We start from the raw sequence: 13,708 nt of genomic DNA on the forward strand, positions 1-13,708 counted from the left end.
AGCACTTTGTGACTTTGCCATACACTTCAAATGCAACCCTTCTTTCCTGTCTTCACATCAAAGAAATGCATTGAGTTGTACATTAGTCTGCTGGTGAGAGAGCCCCCCACAGCAGGCCTTCCGGCCAGGCCTGTCCTGCTTGGACCTTAGTGTTGCCACTGGGCCAGTCAGATGAGTGGCCACCACCGGGTTCAGACCATATCCTGTCACAACAGCCACCCAAAGGGGTTCTGGAGCACGATCCCCTCCCCCAGGTGTGAACCTTGGCAGGAAGTGACTTTCTTATACTTGCCGTGTGTGTAAGAAGGGCAGGGCTCTTAAACTGGGGCTCCGGCAACCAGGAAACCCATGTTTATTAAGTGGGCCTCAATTCTTTTCCTAGAGTAGGCCTGTGTTGGTGTTAGGGACCAAAGAGCCTTTCAGGGGCCCTGCGCCATCTGCCATCTGCACATCTTCAGGTAAGTCAAGCCCAGACGGGGCAGCACTTGGCTCATAGCCCTGGGGTGGCCTGTCTTTGGAGGACAGAGGGTTGGACATGAGTCAGGAAGCTGCTGGGAAGGACAGAAGGGCCACACACAGAGCTGTGGCCATGATGGAAGTAGTAGGTCACTTCCTAGAAGGTCAACAGCACAGTAGTGTCTAGGGGATACAGAAATGTCTGCTTAGTCCCTGGCTCCTGCTGAGCCATGTTAGAATCATATCTTTGGCTCCAGGAAGCAGAGAAACCTCTGGAGAAAGCAAATGTGTACTCTAGGTCCTGTGAATGCTAGGGTAGCTCAACAGAGCTGTTAATTTGAACAGCGCAGTGCTGATGAGGAGACCCAAGGCATTCTCAAGTCTCTTGTAGGCAAGCCCATGTAGCCTACAATCTGGGAGGACTCAGAGAGGTGAAGGAACCAACTACTTGATTTCTTCTTGATCACGCTGTGTCCTTGGCAAGTTTCTTGGTTGGTCAGAGCCTTGATTTGTGCTTGATCTATTAAAAGCCTTGATCTGTTAAATGCAGATACAAATATGAGCACTGAGTAAGTGCTGAGGTAGAGGCTGAGAGAGGTGTCTCTGACAGGGAAGAGTCTTGGCAGGGAGAAACAGAGGTTTATTGGTGAGTAACTCAAGAGCTTCATCTCTCTTGTCTTGGCTAGGCCAGTGAGCACGTAGTAAGTGTTTCCTGACAGAATAGTCAGGGGCTCACAGGATGGAAGAAGGTCTTTAGATGCCACCTGGAAGTCTTTCTGGACTAATTTACAGCTTCCTTTTCCTCTCCCCCTTTCTTCTTTTTATTTATTTATTTATATTGTAAAGATACTATACAGAGGGTTACAGTTACATGAGTGAGGTAATGAGTACACTTTCTATTGAGCGTTGTTACCCCCTCCATTGTTTTCCCCCTACCATCCCTTCCCTCCCTCCCTTCCCCGAGGTTCTTTTTTTTTTTTTTTTTTTGATTGTGATTAAGTGATTACATAATTTCCCGAATTTCACAGTATTGTGGAATAATGATGCTCATTTAAAGTCACAAGTTCATTCTAACTTTCCTGGAGCAAATTGTCTATCACAGTCTATAACATATAACGGTGTACACATGTTATACACCATATATGTGATCAGCAGCATGGGGATATTTAGTAGTGGTTTGACCAGATGAGTGGGAGTTCTTTGTTTCTTAAGTCCTGTTAGTTTTGTCGTATCACCTAACATTTTGGATTTAGCATCCACTTATCAGGGAGACCATGTACCATTTGTCTCTTTGCTCTTGGCTTACCTCGCTCAACATGATTCCTTCTAGCTCCATCCATTTCCCTGCAAATGCCATTATTTTGTCATTTCTAATGGTTGCATAATATTCTATTGTGTATAGATACCACAATTTTTGGATCCATTCATCTGTGGTGGGGCATCTAGGTTGTTTCCATATCCTAGCTATTGTGAACAGTGCTGCAATAAACATGGAGGTGCACGTGTCCTTTTATATTGGTTCCTGTTGTTCAGGGTAGATGCCTAGAAGTGGTATGACTGGGTCGTAAGGGAGGTCAATCTTTAGCTAAGAACCCTCCAGACTGCTTTCCATCCTCTCCCCCTTTCTACCAGCCTCACCCATGTAAGCCCTGCCAGAGCCGCTGGGTGGAGGGACAGCTGGCATCCTGTTAAAGTCTACATTCTAGAACCAGGGAGCTGGATTTGAGTTCTGGCTCTGCCACTTGCCAGCTGTGTGACCATGCACACCTCTCTGTGCCTCGGGTTCTGGACCTACAAATCCTTCCTACTCACCCTTGGCTGGTCTTTCTTGAGGATTAGTGAGAAGATAAATAGGACAGACACCTGGCCCATAGCAGGTGCTGTATTAGTTTTTGCTATGATCTTAATGATTATCACTCATTCTCAGGCTCTGAACTCCAATTTCTAGAAACTCTCCAGTGGGCTGCAATACCCAGACCCCTACTGATCACTCTGTGCTAACCACTCTATGCTGACCACCTTCTGGCCTAGTACAAGGAACAGAGGGGAAAGGAAGTGTTTCTGATCTGGAGCCAGTTTTTCTCCCCAGATCCCAGGGCCTCTGGTAGTGCCTGGAGATATTCTTAGTCTTTATTTGGGGCTGTGACTAATGTTCAGTAGACAGAGGCCAGGTGTGCTGCTGAATACCTTACAATATCCAAGGAAGCCCTGTCCTCTTGCTCACTCTACCATTCCTTCTCTCCTTTTTATTGTCCTGGAGCCTCAGATTCAGAGGGGGAAAGTTCCTTGCTGGTGTCACATAGCTCTTAGGACCCAGGTAGTAGAGGTTGGGGGAGGGGTTGGCCTTGCTCTGTGGGGTGGAGAGACACTTGGGGGGTGATGAATTTGAGGACTTGCTCCCGATCCCTCAATAGCCCAGGTCCTGACAGTCTAGGCCCTGATAGTCAACAACAGCTTAAAGTGCTGCTGCTATACCTTGGCCAATCTAGGGCATGGGACCATGAAACCCCTGAGAATTCAGCTCAGAGCTATGTGAGTACTGGTGCTTGAATTCAGGACCTCTCACTCTTGCTGGGCTTTTTCATTGAAAGCTAGTATTCTACCATTTGAGCCCCACTTCTGGCTTTTTGCTAGCTAATGGGAGATAAGGGATAAGGCTTTCACAGTCTGTTTTGTGAACTGGCTTCAAACTGTGGTTCTCATGGTAAGCACTGATTTGAGGCTTTTGATGCTCAAAGTATGTTCTGTGGAACAGTTGACCTTCCACATCTACTACCCATGGGAGTTAAAGTCATACAACCAGAGCCCTCCGAAATGTTCTCCCAGCATTTGAAGCATATTTGACAATTTGGTCCTGTCTCACTTTGAAGTCTGTTTGGGATCAGGTCTGTCTGGGACAGGCATGGGTAACACCGCTATTCCCCAGAGGACATTTGAATGGTGGAACTTCACGCAGGTCTGTCCTGCTAATGATCTTAGGCTTCTGCCATCTCCACTAGCCAGAGTTGTCAGAACAAGCCTAGGGATCCATGGCAATGTTTGGAGCCATCCAGCAAGCTGTTGATTCTGGCAAAGACAAACGATGATGTAGGAGCAGTGAGCTTAAGAAGAGGTGGCCATGGTTACGTCCAGGGGATGAACAGGTTAATAATGGTGGGTTGGAGTAAGTAAAGGCCCCTGATCCAAGTGCTGCCTGGTGTCTCAATTATGCCAGGTTATACATCCCCCAGGAAGGCCAGAGGCTGCAGGTCTCTGGTCCCTGAGTCATGGATCACTCTGGGAAGCTGCAGATAGGCCCAGCTCTTCTGAGATCATCAGCTCCAGGAAGGCCTGGCCTACAGAGGAGTGGAAGTAGCCTGATGATCTGCTTGTGTCTTACCCCTAGCCCTTTGTCTTCTGCCTCCTCTGCCTTTCACTGCCATTCTCCATGTGGCTGGCCATGGGGTCTCTGTGTTTTACTAACAAGGATAGTGCAGAAAGGCTAGGAGATGGATGCAGAAGCAGGGCTGGCTGACTCCTGTACTCACTGCCTGGCAGGACAGTGGTTGTTAGTACTGTTATCATTAGGGTTGTCATGCACAGTGGGACAGGGAAGGTAACGCTGAGGTACACAAGATAAGCTTCTGTCTCTGGGTTGCCTTCGCCCTGGAAGGTCCGCCTCCTCCCAGCTCCTCTTCTGCCCTAATTCACTTCTGTCTACCCAGGCTGCACCTGTGGCCACTGTAGGGTGGAACTTCGCAAACTGCAGCTTCCTGCCACAGCTTCCTGGCCCAGACACCAGCCTCATTACCCACCCCTCCCCACAGGCCTCAGATAAGCCCCCTACCCTGATGCCTTGCTTGGTACTCAGTGGGGGGGGGCAGCTTCAGGGTCTTCTAAGATGGGCCAGCTGGACTTGGGAAGATGGAGGAGGGAGAGGAAGAAATACTAAATGGGGAAGCACTCTGGATAAGAGTTTGGAAGGAAGGCAACAGACACAGCCTGATAAACAGAGGGCTGAGGATTTTAGATCCAATGAAGTTAAGCAAGTGAAAGCTACAGTAGGTTCTTGAGGAAGGGAGGATGTGGGGAAGAATCATCTAGAAGCGCCTGGCAGATCCCACAGCTTATGTAGCTCAAGTGGAAATTGGGGTTCAGCTGACCACAGATACCATGTGAACTAGTTCTAGATCTCAAGTTGTATTAATAGAAACAGTGGGTGGAGATCAAAGTGGCGGTAGTTAATGCTTCCAGTGCAAATCTATCTCAGGATGGAGCTGGGGGTGGCAGCATTTATAGCCACAGACAGAATAACCAAGTAAGAGGACCTGGGAGTGGAAGCAAAGGAAGGAGAGTCAGCAGGAAGGAATGGAGTCGGGGGAGCCAGAGCAGGGTATTTGCTAAGGACCAGAGAGATCTTCGAGGCCTAAGCAGGAGGGGAAGGTCATTGGATCTATTATTGGTGGACCCAGCTTCAAGGAGGGTGATATCAGTGCTGGGGAGCAGGTGGGGAGGGGGCAGAGCAGTTTTTAGGTGGGATCAGAGGTAGGGTGGGAGACAGACTGAACTTTTCTTCCTTTAGTTATTTATTTTGGTGCTGGTGCTTGAAATCAGGGTTTGAGCACTGTCCCTGAGCTTCTTTGATCAACACTAGCACTCTACTACTTGAGCCACAGCTCCATTTCTGTGCTTTTTTTTCTTTTCTTTTCTTTTTTTCTGTCGGTCATGGGGCTTGAACTCTGGGCCTGGGTGCTGTCCCTCAGCTCTTCAGTTCAAGGCGAGTGTGCTACCACTTGAGCCACAGCGCCACTTCCTGGAACAGATTCTTAAAGAAAAAAACTTTTTTTGGAAGACTTTTCCTTTCTTTATTTTTATTTATTTTGTTGGTACTAGAGTTGAACTCAGGGCTCTATGTCTGCTCAGTTTTCTTCTTTTGCTGGTTTGGCACTCTACCACTTGAGTGACATCTACAGCATTTTTTTTTTTTTTGTTGGTCATGGGTTTAACTCTGGGCCTGGGCGCTGTCCCTCAGCTCTTCAGCTCAAGGCCAGAGTTCTACCACTTGAGCCACAGCACCATTTCCAGTTTTCTGGTGGTTAATTGGAGATAAGAATCTCATGGACTTTCCTGCCTGGGCTAGCTTTGAACCTCGATCCTTAGATCTCAGCCCCCTGAGTAGCTAGGATTAAGGCATGAGACACTGGTGCCCGGCTGTACATTTTTGCTGGTTAATTTGGGAGTTTCATAGACTTTTCTGACTGGGCTGACTCTGAACTATAATTCTCCAGGTCTTAGCTTCCTGAGTAGCTAAGATTATAGGCCTGAGCCATGGGGTGCCTAGCTATTTTATTTTCCAGGTTGGCCATGAATTCCTGGATCCTCTTGTCTCAGCCTCCTGAGTACTGGGATTATAGGTGTACACAACCACAACCAGCTAAAAACACTTATTTTAGACACTGCTCCAGATGGAAACACAGAAGCAGAGTTGTGGTCACTGGAGCACTTGCTGGTAACTGTTGGGACATTCAAGACCCCTCAAGCCTGGGCCCATGCAACACCAGGACATTCAGGACCCTTCAAGCCTGGGCCCATGCAACACCAGCACCAGAGACATCTAGTCAGCAGCCTCCAGTGCCCTGACTCAGACTTGGCCTGATTCTCATTCCAGTATTTTCCTCTGGCCCCAGCACCCATCTCTGTGGGCCCCTGGACACCAGGGCAAAAGGCACCTTTCCTCACCCAACAAACCTTTTGATGCATTCTCTACTTACCATTTTTTTTTTCGTCTGTAGTGGGGCTTGAACTCTGGTCCTGGGCGCTGTCCCTGAGCTCTTCAGCTCAAAGACACAGCTGTACCACTTGGGCCACCGTGCCACTGAGATCCTCGGATCTCAGCCTCCTGAGTAGCTAGGATTACAGGTGTGAGCCACCAGCACCCGGCCTCTATTTACATTGGCACTACTGAGAAGACATCTTGCAAACATAGTTTATGTCCTGGTGGCCTTAATGGGCCTAACTTAGAGAGACAATAGGTCATTGTTATATGGAGCTGGTTTTCTTCTCCAGTATTATACAAAAAACTTGCAAGTATACAGAAAATGAAAAGAAAAGTACCCCTGTTATATACAGAATTGTACCCTAGCTCCTACACTATGTGCAATACTTATCACAGAAGATAAACATCATTATTCACAGATTCTACATCTTCAAATTCATGCACTTGCTAACTAACATTTATTTGTAATCCTCCAACTAGTATATTGGTTTTTGGTCATCTGCAGACGCATTCACAAAGGAAAAACATTTGAGTCACTGATGCACACATCCCCACTGAGGTTAAATAACGTGGGGCTCTGGCTTTTTTTCATATCTTATTCTGTAATTAAATGAATTTTTTAAGTTATTAGGGAATCAAACTCGAAGTTGTGCACATGCTAGGCAAACGTTCTATCAAATATGTGCTTTTTAAACCACCAATCTGGAGCAACATTTCTGGAAATTTTGTACTTTTTGCCGGTGAATAAAATATCCTAAGTCCTGGCTGCTGGTGGTTCACATCTGTAATCTTAGCTACTCAGAAGGCTGAGATCTGAGGATCACAGTATAAAGCCAGCTCAGGCAGTAAAGTCCATGAGCTTCCTATCTCCCATTAATCAACAAAAAGTAGAAGAGGAGGCATGGCTCAAGTGGTAGAGCACTAGCTTTGGGCAAAAAAGCTAAGGGACAGTATCCAAGCCCCACTGGTACACCTACACACAAACACACACACACACACACACACACACACACACACACACACACACACACACACACACGTCCCCAAGTATAGTGCTAAGCTGTGCCTAATGGAACAGACATGGGTCAGAGAGGCAGTATTAATAAACCAACAATTATATGTTGCCGAAGTTTTCTTTTTTCCTTTTAGTCCTGAGGATCAAGTCCAGAGTTTCGTGCATGCCAATCAAGGGCTCTACCACCGAGCTACCTCCCCAGGCCTAACAATGTATAACATAAAGTGACATAAAACCCACATAAAATAGTTACATTTTGATCACTTGGTGAAAATGTGATCAGAGTAGTGCAGGAACCCAAATCCGTATTTCCTCTAGAAGCAATGGTTCAGTATTTGGCTAACTCAGTGTTTACAGTGATTTTTCAGTTATTGTGAATCCTAAGAATTGAGTGAGGGAGGGTGAGGCATGGTGGCTCATGTCTGTAATCTCAACTATTTTGGAGGTAGAGGTTGAGAGGACAGTAGTTTGACGCCAGTGTGGACAAAAGTTGGCAACATTCCACTTCAACAAAAGAAGCTGGCCCAGAGTTCAAGCCCCACACTGACAAAAAAAAAAAAAAAAAAAGAAGAAGAAGAAGAAGAAACTGGCCATTGTGGCAGCTGTACTGGACAATTTAAGTAGAAGGTCCTATTTCAAAAATAACAAAAGCAAAAGGGCTAAGGGTATGGCTTGAGTTGCATCATCTCACACACACACACACAAATTGAAACATTTATATAACTATCTACTACCTATTATCCATCCATATCTCTTGATCCTTCCATTTGTAATCGTTATATTTTAGATGCCTTTTGAAGTCAATTTCAATCATCAGAATGCATCACAGCCTACACTTACAAGCATTATTTTCTGGTGCTTTATGGGAGGGATAATAACAGGCCCCTGTGTGATCCAATCTCCATCAAAGATAAAGGACATCACCATCACTCCAGAAAGTTTAAGGAAGACCATTTTATTTCCCAGATTCATTGTTCTTTTTTCTTTTCTTTCTCTCCCTCCTCCTTTTCTTTCCTCCTCCCTTAATTCCAGTTATCACTCATTTACTTGCTATTTTGACAGAACTGGATTTTGAACACAGGGCCTTTCACTTGTTAGGCAATTACTCTACCATTTGCCTGATTGATAAAGATCTTTGTGGTCTCTGCTTCCTGAGTAGCTGGGGCTACCAAACGTGACTACCAGACTACTTACATCGGCTTCATTTTAACGGTGGTATCAGGGTTCCTGGTGGAGTTAAACCCTAATATATCAAACAAATCCCCTATTGATGGATATTCAGACTAGCTCATGTTTTGTTAAGGAGGGTACAGGGACAAGGCAAGCGGCAACTCTAAGGCTGAGCAAGGTAGCTCTCATGAACAAAGCTTGTTGGGCCTCGGGTCCCTTTGCTCGTGCTGTTCCTCTGCTTTATGTTCCCCCACTCCATGGGGGGCTTTTTAAAAAGCTGGATCCATCTTCTGATCTTGGCTCAAATATACCGCCTCCGAGAAGGTGACCGCCATCTCTCCTGAACTAACATTCTTTCTCCTTTGGAATCACGATCTTAACTGTTCTGTTTGTTTTGTCCCACTGCCCCTGCATCTCCCCTGCCCCCCGCCCCTCCCCTTTAAAGTATCTTCTTCAGGAGCGCAGGGAGGGACCCAGTGTGCCCATTGAGTCAATCCTCAGCCCCGGGTGTGAAACAGCAAAGCATTCAACACGCATTTAGGAAATGGCAGAGAGCAGTTGAGGTATCTGCAGCAGGCCGCTGAAGTCAGAGGTGGGTCTGGAACTCGCGGTCTGTGTCCAGCTATGTCCAGCAAGCCGTGGCTCCTCTCCACGCGGACAAAGCAGGCTCTCGGCCGCTGGACGGGCTCAGGAAGGGCAGGGAGGGACCTGATGCGCATCCCGCCCCTCCGCACCCACAGGGCCTGCGCGGGCTGCGATGCCGGACCCCGCGGGACACCTGCCCTTCTTCTACGGCTGCATCTCGCGCGCCGAGGCCGAGGAGCACCTGAAGCTGGCGGGCATGGCCGACGGGCTCTTCCTGCTGCGCCAGTGCCTGCGCTCGCTGGGCGGCTACGTGCTGTCGCTGGTGCACGACGTGCGCTTCCACCACTTCTCCATCGAGCGCCAGCTCAACGGGACCTACGCCATCGCGGGCGGGAAGGCTCACTGCGGCCCCGCCGAGCTCTGCGAGTTCTACTCGCACGACCCAGACGGCCTTCCCTGCAAACTGCGCAAGCCGTGTAATCGGCCGGCGGGTCTCGAGCCGCAGACCGGCGTCTTCGACTGTCTGCGCGACGCCATGGTGCGGGACTACGTGCGCCAGACGTGGAAGCTGGAGGTGAGAGCGTGGGCGGGGGGCGGGGCCTGCGGTCTGAGGGGCGGGTCAGGGGCGTGGCCTGGGGCTGAGGGATGGGCCAGGAGCGGGGCCTGGGGGCTGAGGGGCGGGCACGGGGCGGGGCCTGGGGGCTGAGGGGCGGGCCCAGGAAGGAGGCCTGGGGGCTGTGGGGCGGATACTGGGGCGGGGCCTAAAGCATTTGGACATAACTTGAAGGCGTGGCCTGGAGCCTATGAAGTGGGCCCTGGGGCGGGGCCTTGAGCCTTCGGGCCGGACTTAGGGGCCTCATTGAGGGACAGACCGTAGTGGGGCCAGTGGTCTCTGGGCCGGATTCAGGGACGGATCCTGTGGGGTGGGCCAAGGGTGGGGCCGGCAGCGTGGACCCAGGGGCAGGGCCAGGCAAGGCGTGTGGGGGATTTTTTTTCTCTTTCTGCCTGCAGAATGCGGTAAGGTGTGAGATTTGGAAGTAAGAGGATGAGGTTGATGGCGGGACATAGGAGGGGTTTGTGAGAAACAGGCTCTGTGGTGGCCCTCCACAGTGTGCCATAGCCTGAGCTATGGTGCACAACTATCTGTGCCAGACTAGAAGGGCTCTCGGCCTGGGCGGGTCCAAAATCTCTGACTGGGAACCCAATCAGAGAGGGCTGTCTATGAGGCGTGTTGGCAGAGTAGCTTGAGTAGCCTGGGGGCAGTGGGTTTTAGTCCTCTAGAGCCTGCACTATGCTAGACCATCCAACTACCGCATCTGATCTTCAAGCTGGAGATGTGCTTGAGGGAGCCATGGTGCCTCTTGGAGAGGGTGTAAGCCGCCCTCCACGGTCTAGAGGCTGCATGGAAGAGTGTGACTGAGAGTAGCCTTACTGGATGGGGCAGTCAGGAGAGTCCAGGAGATGGACCTGTGAGGGCTCCTGGGGCTCTGTATTTGGCCACACTTAAATCCTCCTTTACCCTCCTTTTCCAGGGTGATGCCCTAGAGCAGGCCATCATCAGTCAGGCCCCGCAGGTGGAGAAGCTCATTGCCACCACGGCCCATGAGCGGATGCCCTGGTACCACAGCAGCCTGACGCGGGAGGAAGCCGAGCGCAAGCTCTACTCTGGAGCGCAAACAGACGGCAAGTTCCTGTATGTGGGACCTATGGTTCCTGGGTGTAAGGCTGGGGCTTATTGGCTGAGATCCTGGGTGGGTAGGTGATCAGACCCGAGTCTGATCGTGGTAGGATGGGGGGCTTGAGGGTGTGCCTGTGTGGACACATGTAAAGGGACTCCTAGCAAAACCTCCAGGTCCAATGGGTTGAACCCAACTTTTGCCACCTATCAGCTGTGACCCTTGGTCAGGTAGTCAAATTTCTCCCTGTCTCAGATTCTGTTCATTCATTAGATAGCTGCTGGGTATCAGACACTGAGGATGTGGCCTAAATCAAATAGACATAAGTGTCCTGGTGAATGACAGGTAGAACAAAAAAACAAAGGCCTCTCATAAAACCCAACTAATAAGTTCTAGCTAGATATGTATGATTGGAAATCCTGTGTGTGTTGTTTGGGTGGCCAGAGAAGGTTTTCACAAAAAGGCAACTCTAGCACAAAGAACTGGAGATGAGAAGGGAGTTGTGGAAGGATTGAGGTAGCTCAGTGGTGGAGCTCTTGCTTAGCACACAGGCCTTGGGTTAATCACCAGCACCAAACCACAAAACCAAACATCCTAGAAGAGAGATGGCAGCTTTGAGGTGGAAGGTGCTTCTGGCAAACAAGATGGCAAGTACAAAGTTCAGAAGGTAGACATTTACCTGACATTTTGAAGGAACATGGAGGAGGCCAGTGGTCTGGAGCATTAGAGCAGAGTGGGAGGAGGTTGATGCAGAAGGTAATTCTGGCTGTGTGTGTGTGTGTGTGTGCGCTTAATATTTAAGAACATTAAAACAAAGGAATTATGAACAATGTTACATTAGTATTTAAATATAACCTAAAACATTAGAAAGTAACATTATAAAATATAAAATGAAAAATGAGCTGGTGGCTAACACTTGTAATCCTAGCTACTTATGAGGCTGAGTCTGAGGGTTGTGGTTCAAAGCTTGCCTAAGCAGGAAAGTCAGTGGAACTCTTATCTCCAATTAACCACCAGAAAACCAGAAGTGGAGCTGTGGCTCAAACTGATAGAGCACTAGCCTTGAGCAAAAAGAATTCAGGGACAGCACCCAGACCCTGTGTTCAAGTGCCAGAACTGACAAAACAAAACCAATCAGATCTTCATTAGCATGAATAACAGTGCTTGTCTGTTGATAAATTCATTTCAGTCTGGAACACGGAAAGATAATGCTACTCACAGATCTGCTACACCATTGAACCTGCTTCTTCCTTCAATTTTAACTGGGTTAAGATTGAAAACTCTAGTTCACACAAACTGGTTGTGAGTGATAGAAACAGAAAGATACTCTTCTACAAAGCAAAAGAAAGTAAAAAATGCTGACAAACTTTAAGGTGTCATAATCATTCTTAAGAGCATAAGTACAAGTAAGTTGCTATAATTCATTGTCTTTGTCAGAGTTAAACACTAAGTTTAACTCTGTTACTGATTCAGAGTCTTGAAAAGCAAATTAATATGCTAACCAATTTCATGTTCCTCTAATATATCCAATTTCTGTTCTAGAAAAAAGTGAGCTGGGTGCCGGTGGCTTACGCCTGTAATCCTAGCTACTCAGGGAGCTGAGATCTGGTTCAAAGCCAGCCTGGGCACAAAAGTCTGTGAGACTCTTATCTCCAATAAACCACCAGAAAACCAGAAGTGGCACTGTGGCTCAAATGGTAGAGCTCTAGCCTTGAGCTGAAGAGCTGAGAGACAGCACCCAGACCCAGAATTCAAGCTCCATGACCAACCAAAAAAAAAAAAAAAAAAAAGGTTAAATGATTAAAGTTTGAGACAGAGAAGTGAGATGCAGTAATATATCTGGTTTCATTTCTTTCAAAACTCTTCATTAATAACAATCTCTTCAATATGTTGTAAAAACTGTAGAACCATGTAGTGTCTTGGACAATTACTTTTTTTTTTTGGTGCCAACCCTGGAGCTTGAACTCAGACATGGTGCTGTCCCTGAACTCCAGGCTAGCATTCTACACTTGAGCTACAGCTCCACTTCCTGCTTTTGGGTAACTAATTGGAGATAAGAGTTTCATGGACTTTCCTGTTGGGGCTGGCTTTGAAACATGATCCTTAGATCTCAGCCTCTGAAGTAGCTAGAATTATAGGCATGAGCCACTGGCATCCTGCTAAGACAATTACTTTTAAGTCTTGCTTGCTACAGCATCTTCTGGAGTACTTGGATCTCTTCAACATGTTGGAATGCATCACTGATTTTCTGCTGAGCTTTTAAATTCAGTTAACATAATTCCAAACATATTGGTTACATATGCCAATTTCATGACTCAAGTACTCATTACTTCATCACTCATCTTCAAAAATGTTTGCAAAATAAGATTTTCCCCCTTAAGATTATGAACCTCATTTGTGCATTCATAAACCCAATTAGTATTTTACCTTGAGAACCAATGACTTTGGTGTGATAGAGTAAATGGGTCTGACTGATTCCAATTTTTGAACAGTATGTTTCAAGAAGTTAGTTAATAAGTGAGCTCCCTTTAATAAGATTAGTGACCTTTACTGCAGTTTCACATAGTTCTATAAGATCTTGTGGAAGGTCTCTGGATTTCAAGCTTCAGTGATTCTGTGTGGCACCATTATTAGTCACTGGTAGCTTTTATTTTCGATCACTCTGCTTTTGCTTCCCAGTTATGCTTGCTGTACCATCACTTTTAATGCCTTTACCATTTACCCACTTTCATTTGTAATGATCAACAATTATGCACCTTTCTAATTCTGTAAAAATATCTAGTCCACTTAAATGTTAGGTTAAATTAAGAACCATAAAAATCCTCCATAAAATGAGCTCATCACTCATATCTGATTTGTTGGCATTGTTTTTGTTCTTCTTTCCTCTCTAGCCTTCATGGCTCAGTTTCCTAACAGTGTTAAGTGTTTTTCTGGCTGCTCCTCTTTGAGACAGGAGTCTACCATGAGTCTCTGGCCTTTAAATAAAGACTCCAAGATTCAACCTCTCAAAATATGGCTTCTCTGTTTTCTCATCTTACAACAATATAAAAT

General features: G+C 47.2%; 1 protein-coding gene across 2 annotated transcripts in view; it reads left to right on the forward strand.

Moving 5' to 3' along the window:
• Positions 1-339: 339 nt before the first annotated feature.
• Positions 340-13,708, forward strand: part of Zap70 (zeta chain of T cell receptor associated protein kinase 70) — a 28,900-nt gene continuing 15,531 nt past the window's right edge. The window contains exons 1-3 of one of the 2 annotated variants that reach the window (XM_069988473.1): positions 340-458; positions 9,137-9,555; positions 10,514-10,674. In XM_069988473.1, the coding sequence (XP_069844574.1) occupies positions 9,154-9,555; positions 10,514-10,674 (563 nt within the window). In that variant the 5' untranslated portion in view covers positions 340-458; positions 9,137-9,153. Of the gene's footprint in view, positions 459-9,136; positions 9,556-10,513; positions 10,675-13,708 lie in introns of those variants that run through there. The other variant, XM_069988474.1, reaches the window with a different exon arrangement.

Source organism: Dipodomys merriami, unplaced genomic scaffold (assembly GCF_024711535.1).
Source record: "Dipodomys merriami isolate MVZ:Mamm:240054 unplaced genomic scaffold, mDipMer1.0.p SCAF_36, whole genome shotgun sequence".
Classification (NCBI taxonomy): domain Eukaryota; kingdom Metazoa; phylum Chordata; class Mammalia; order Rodentia; family Heteromyidae; genus Dipodomys; species Dipodomys merriami.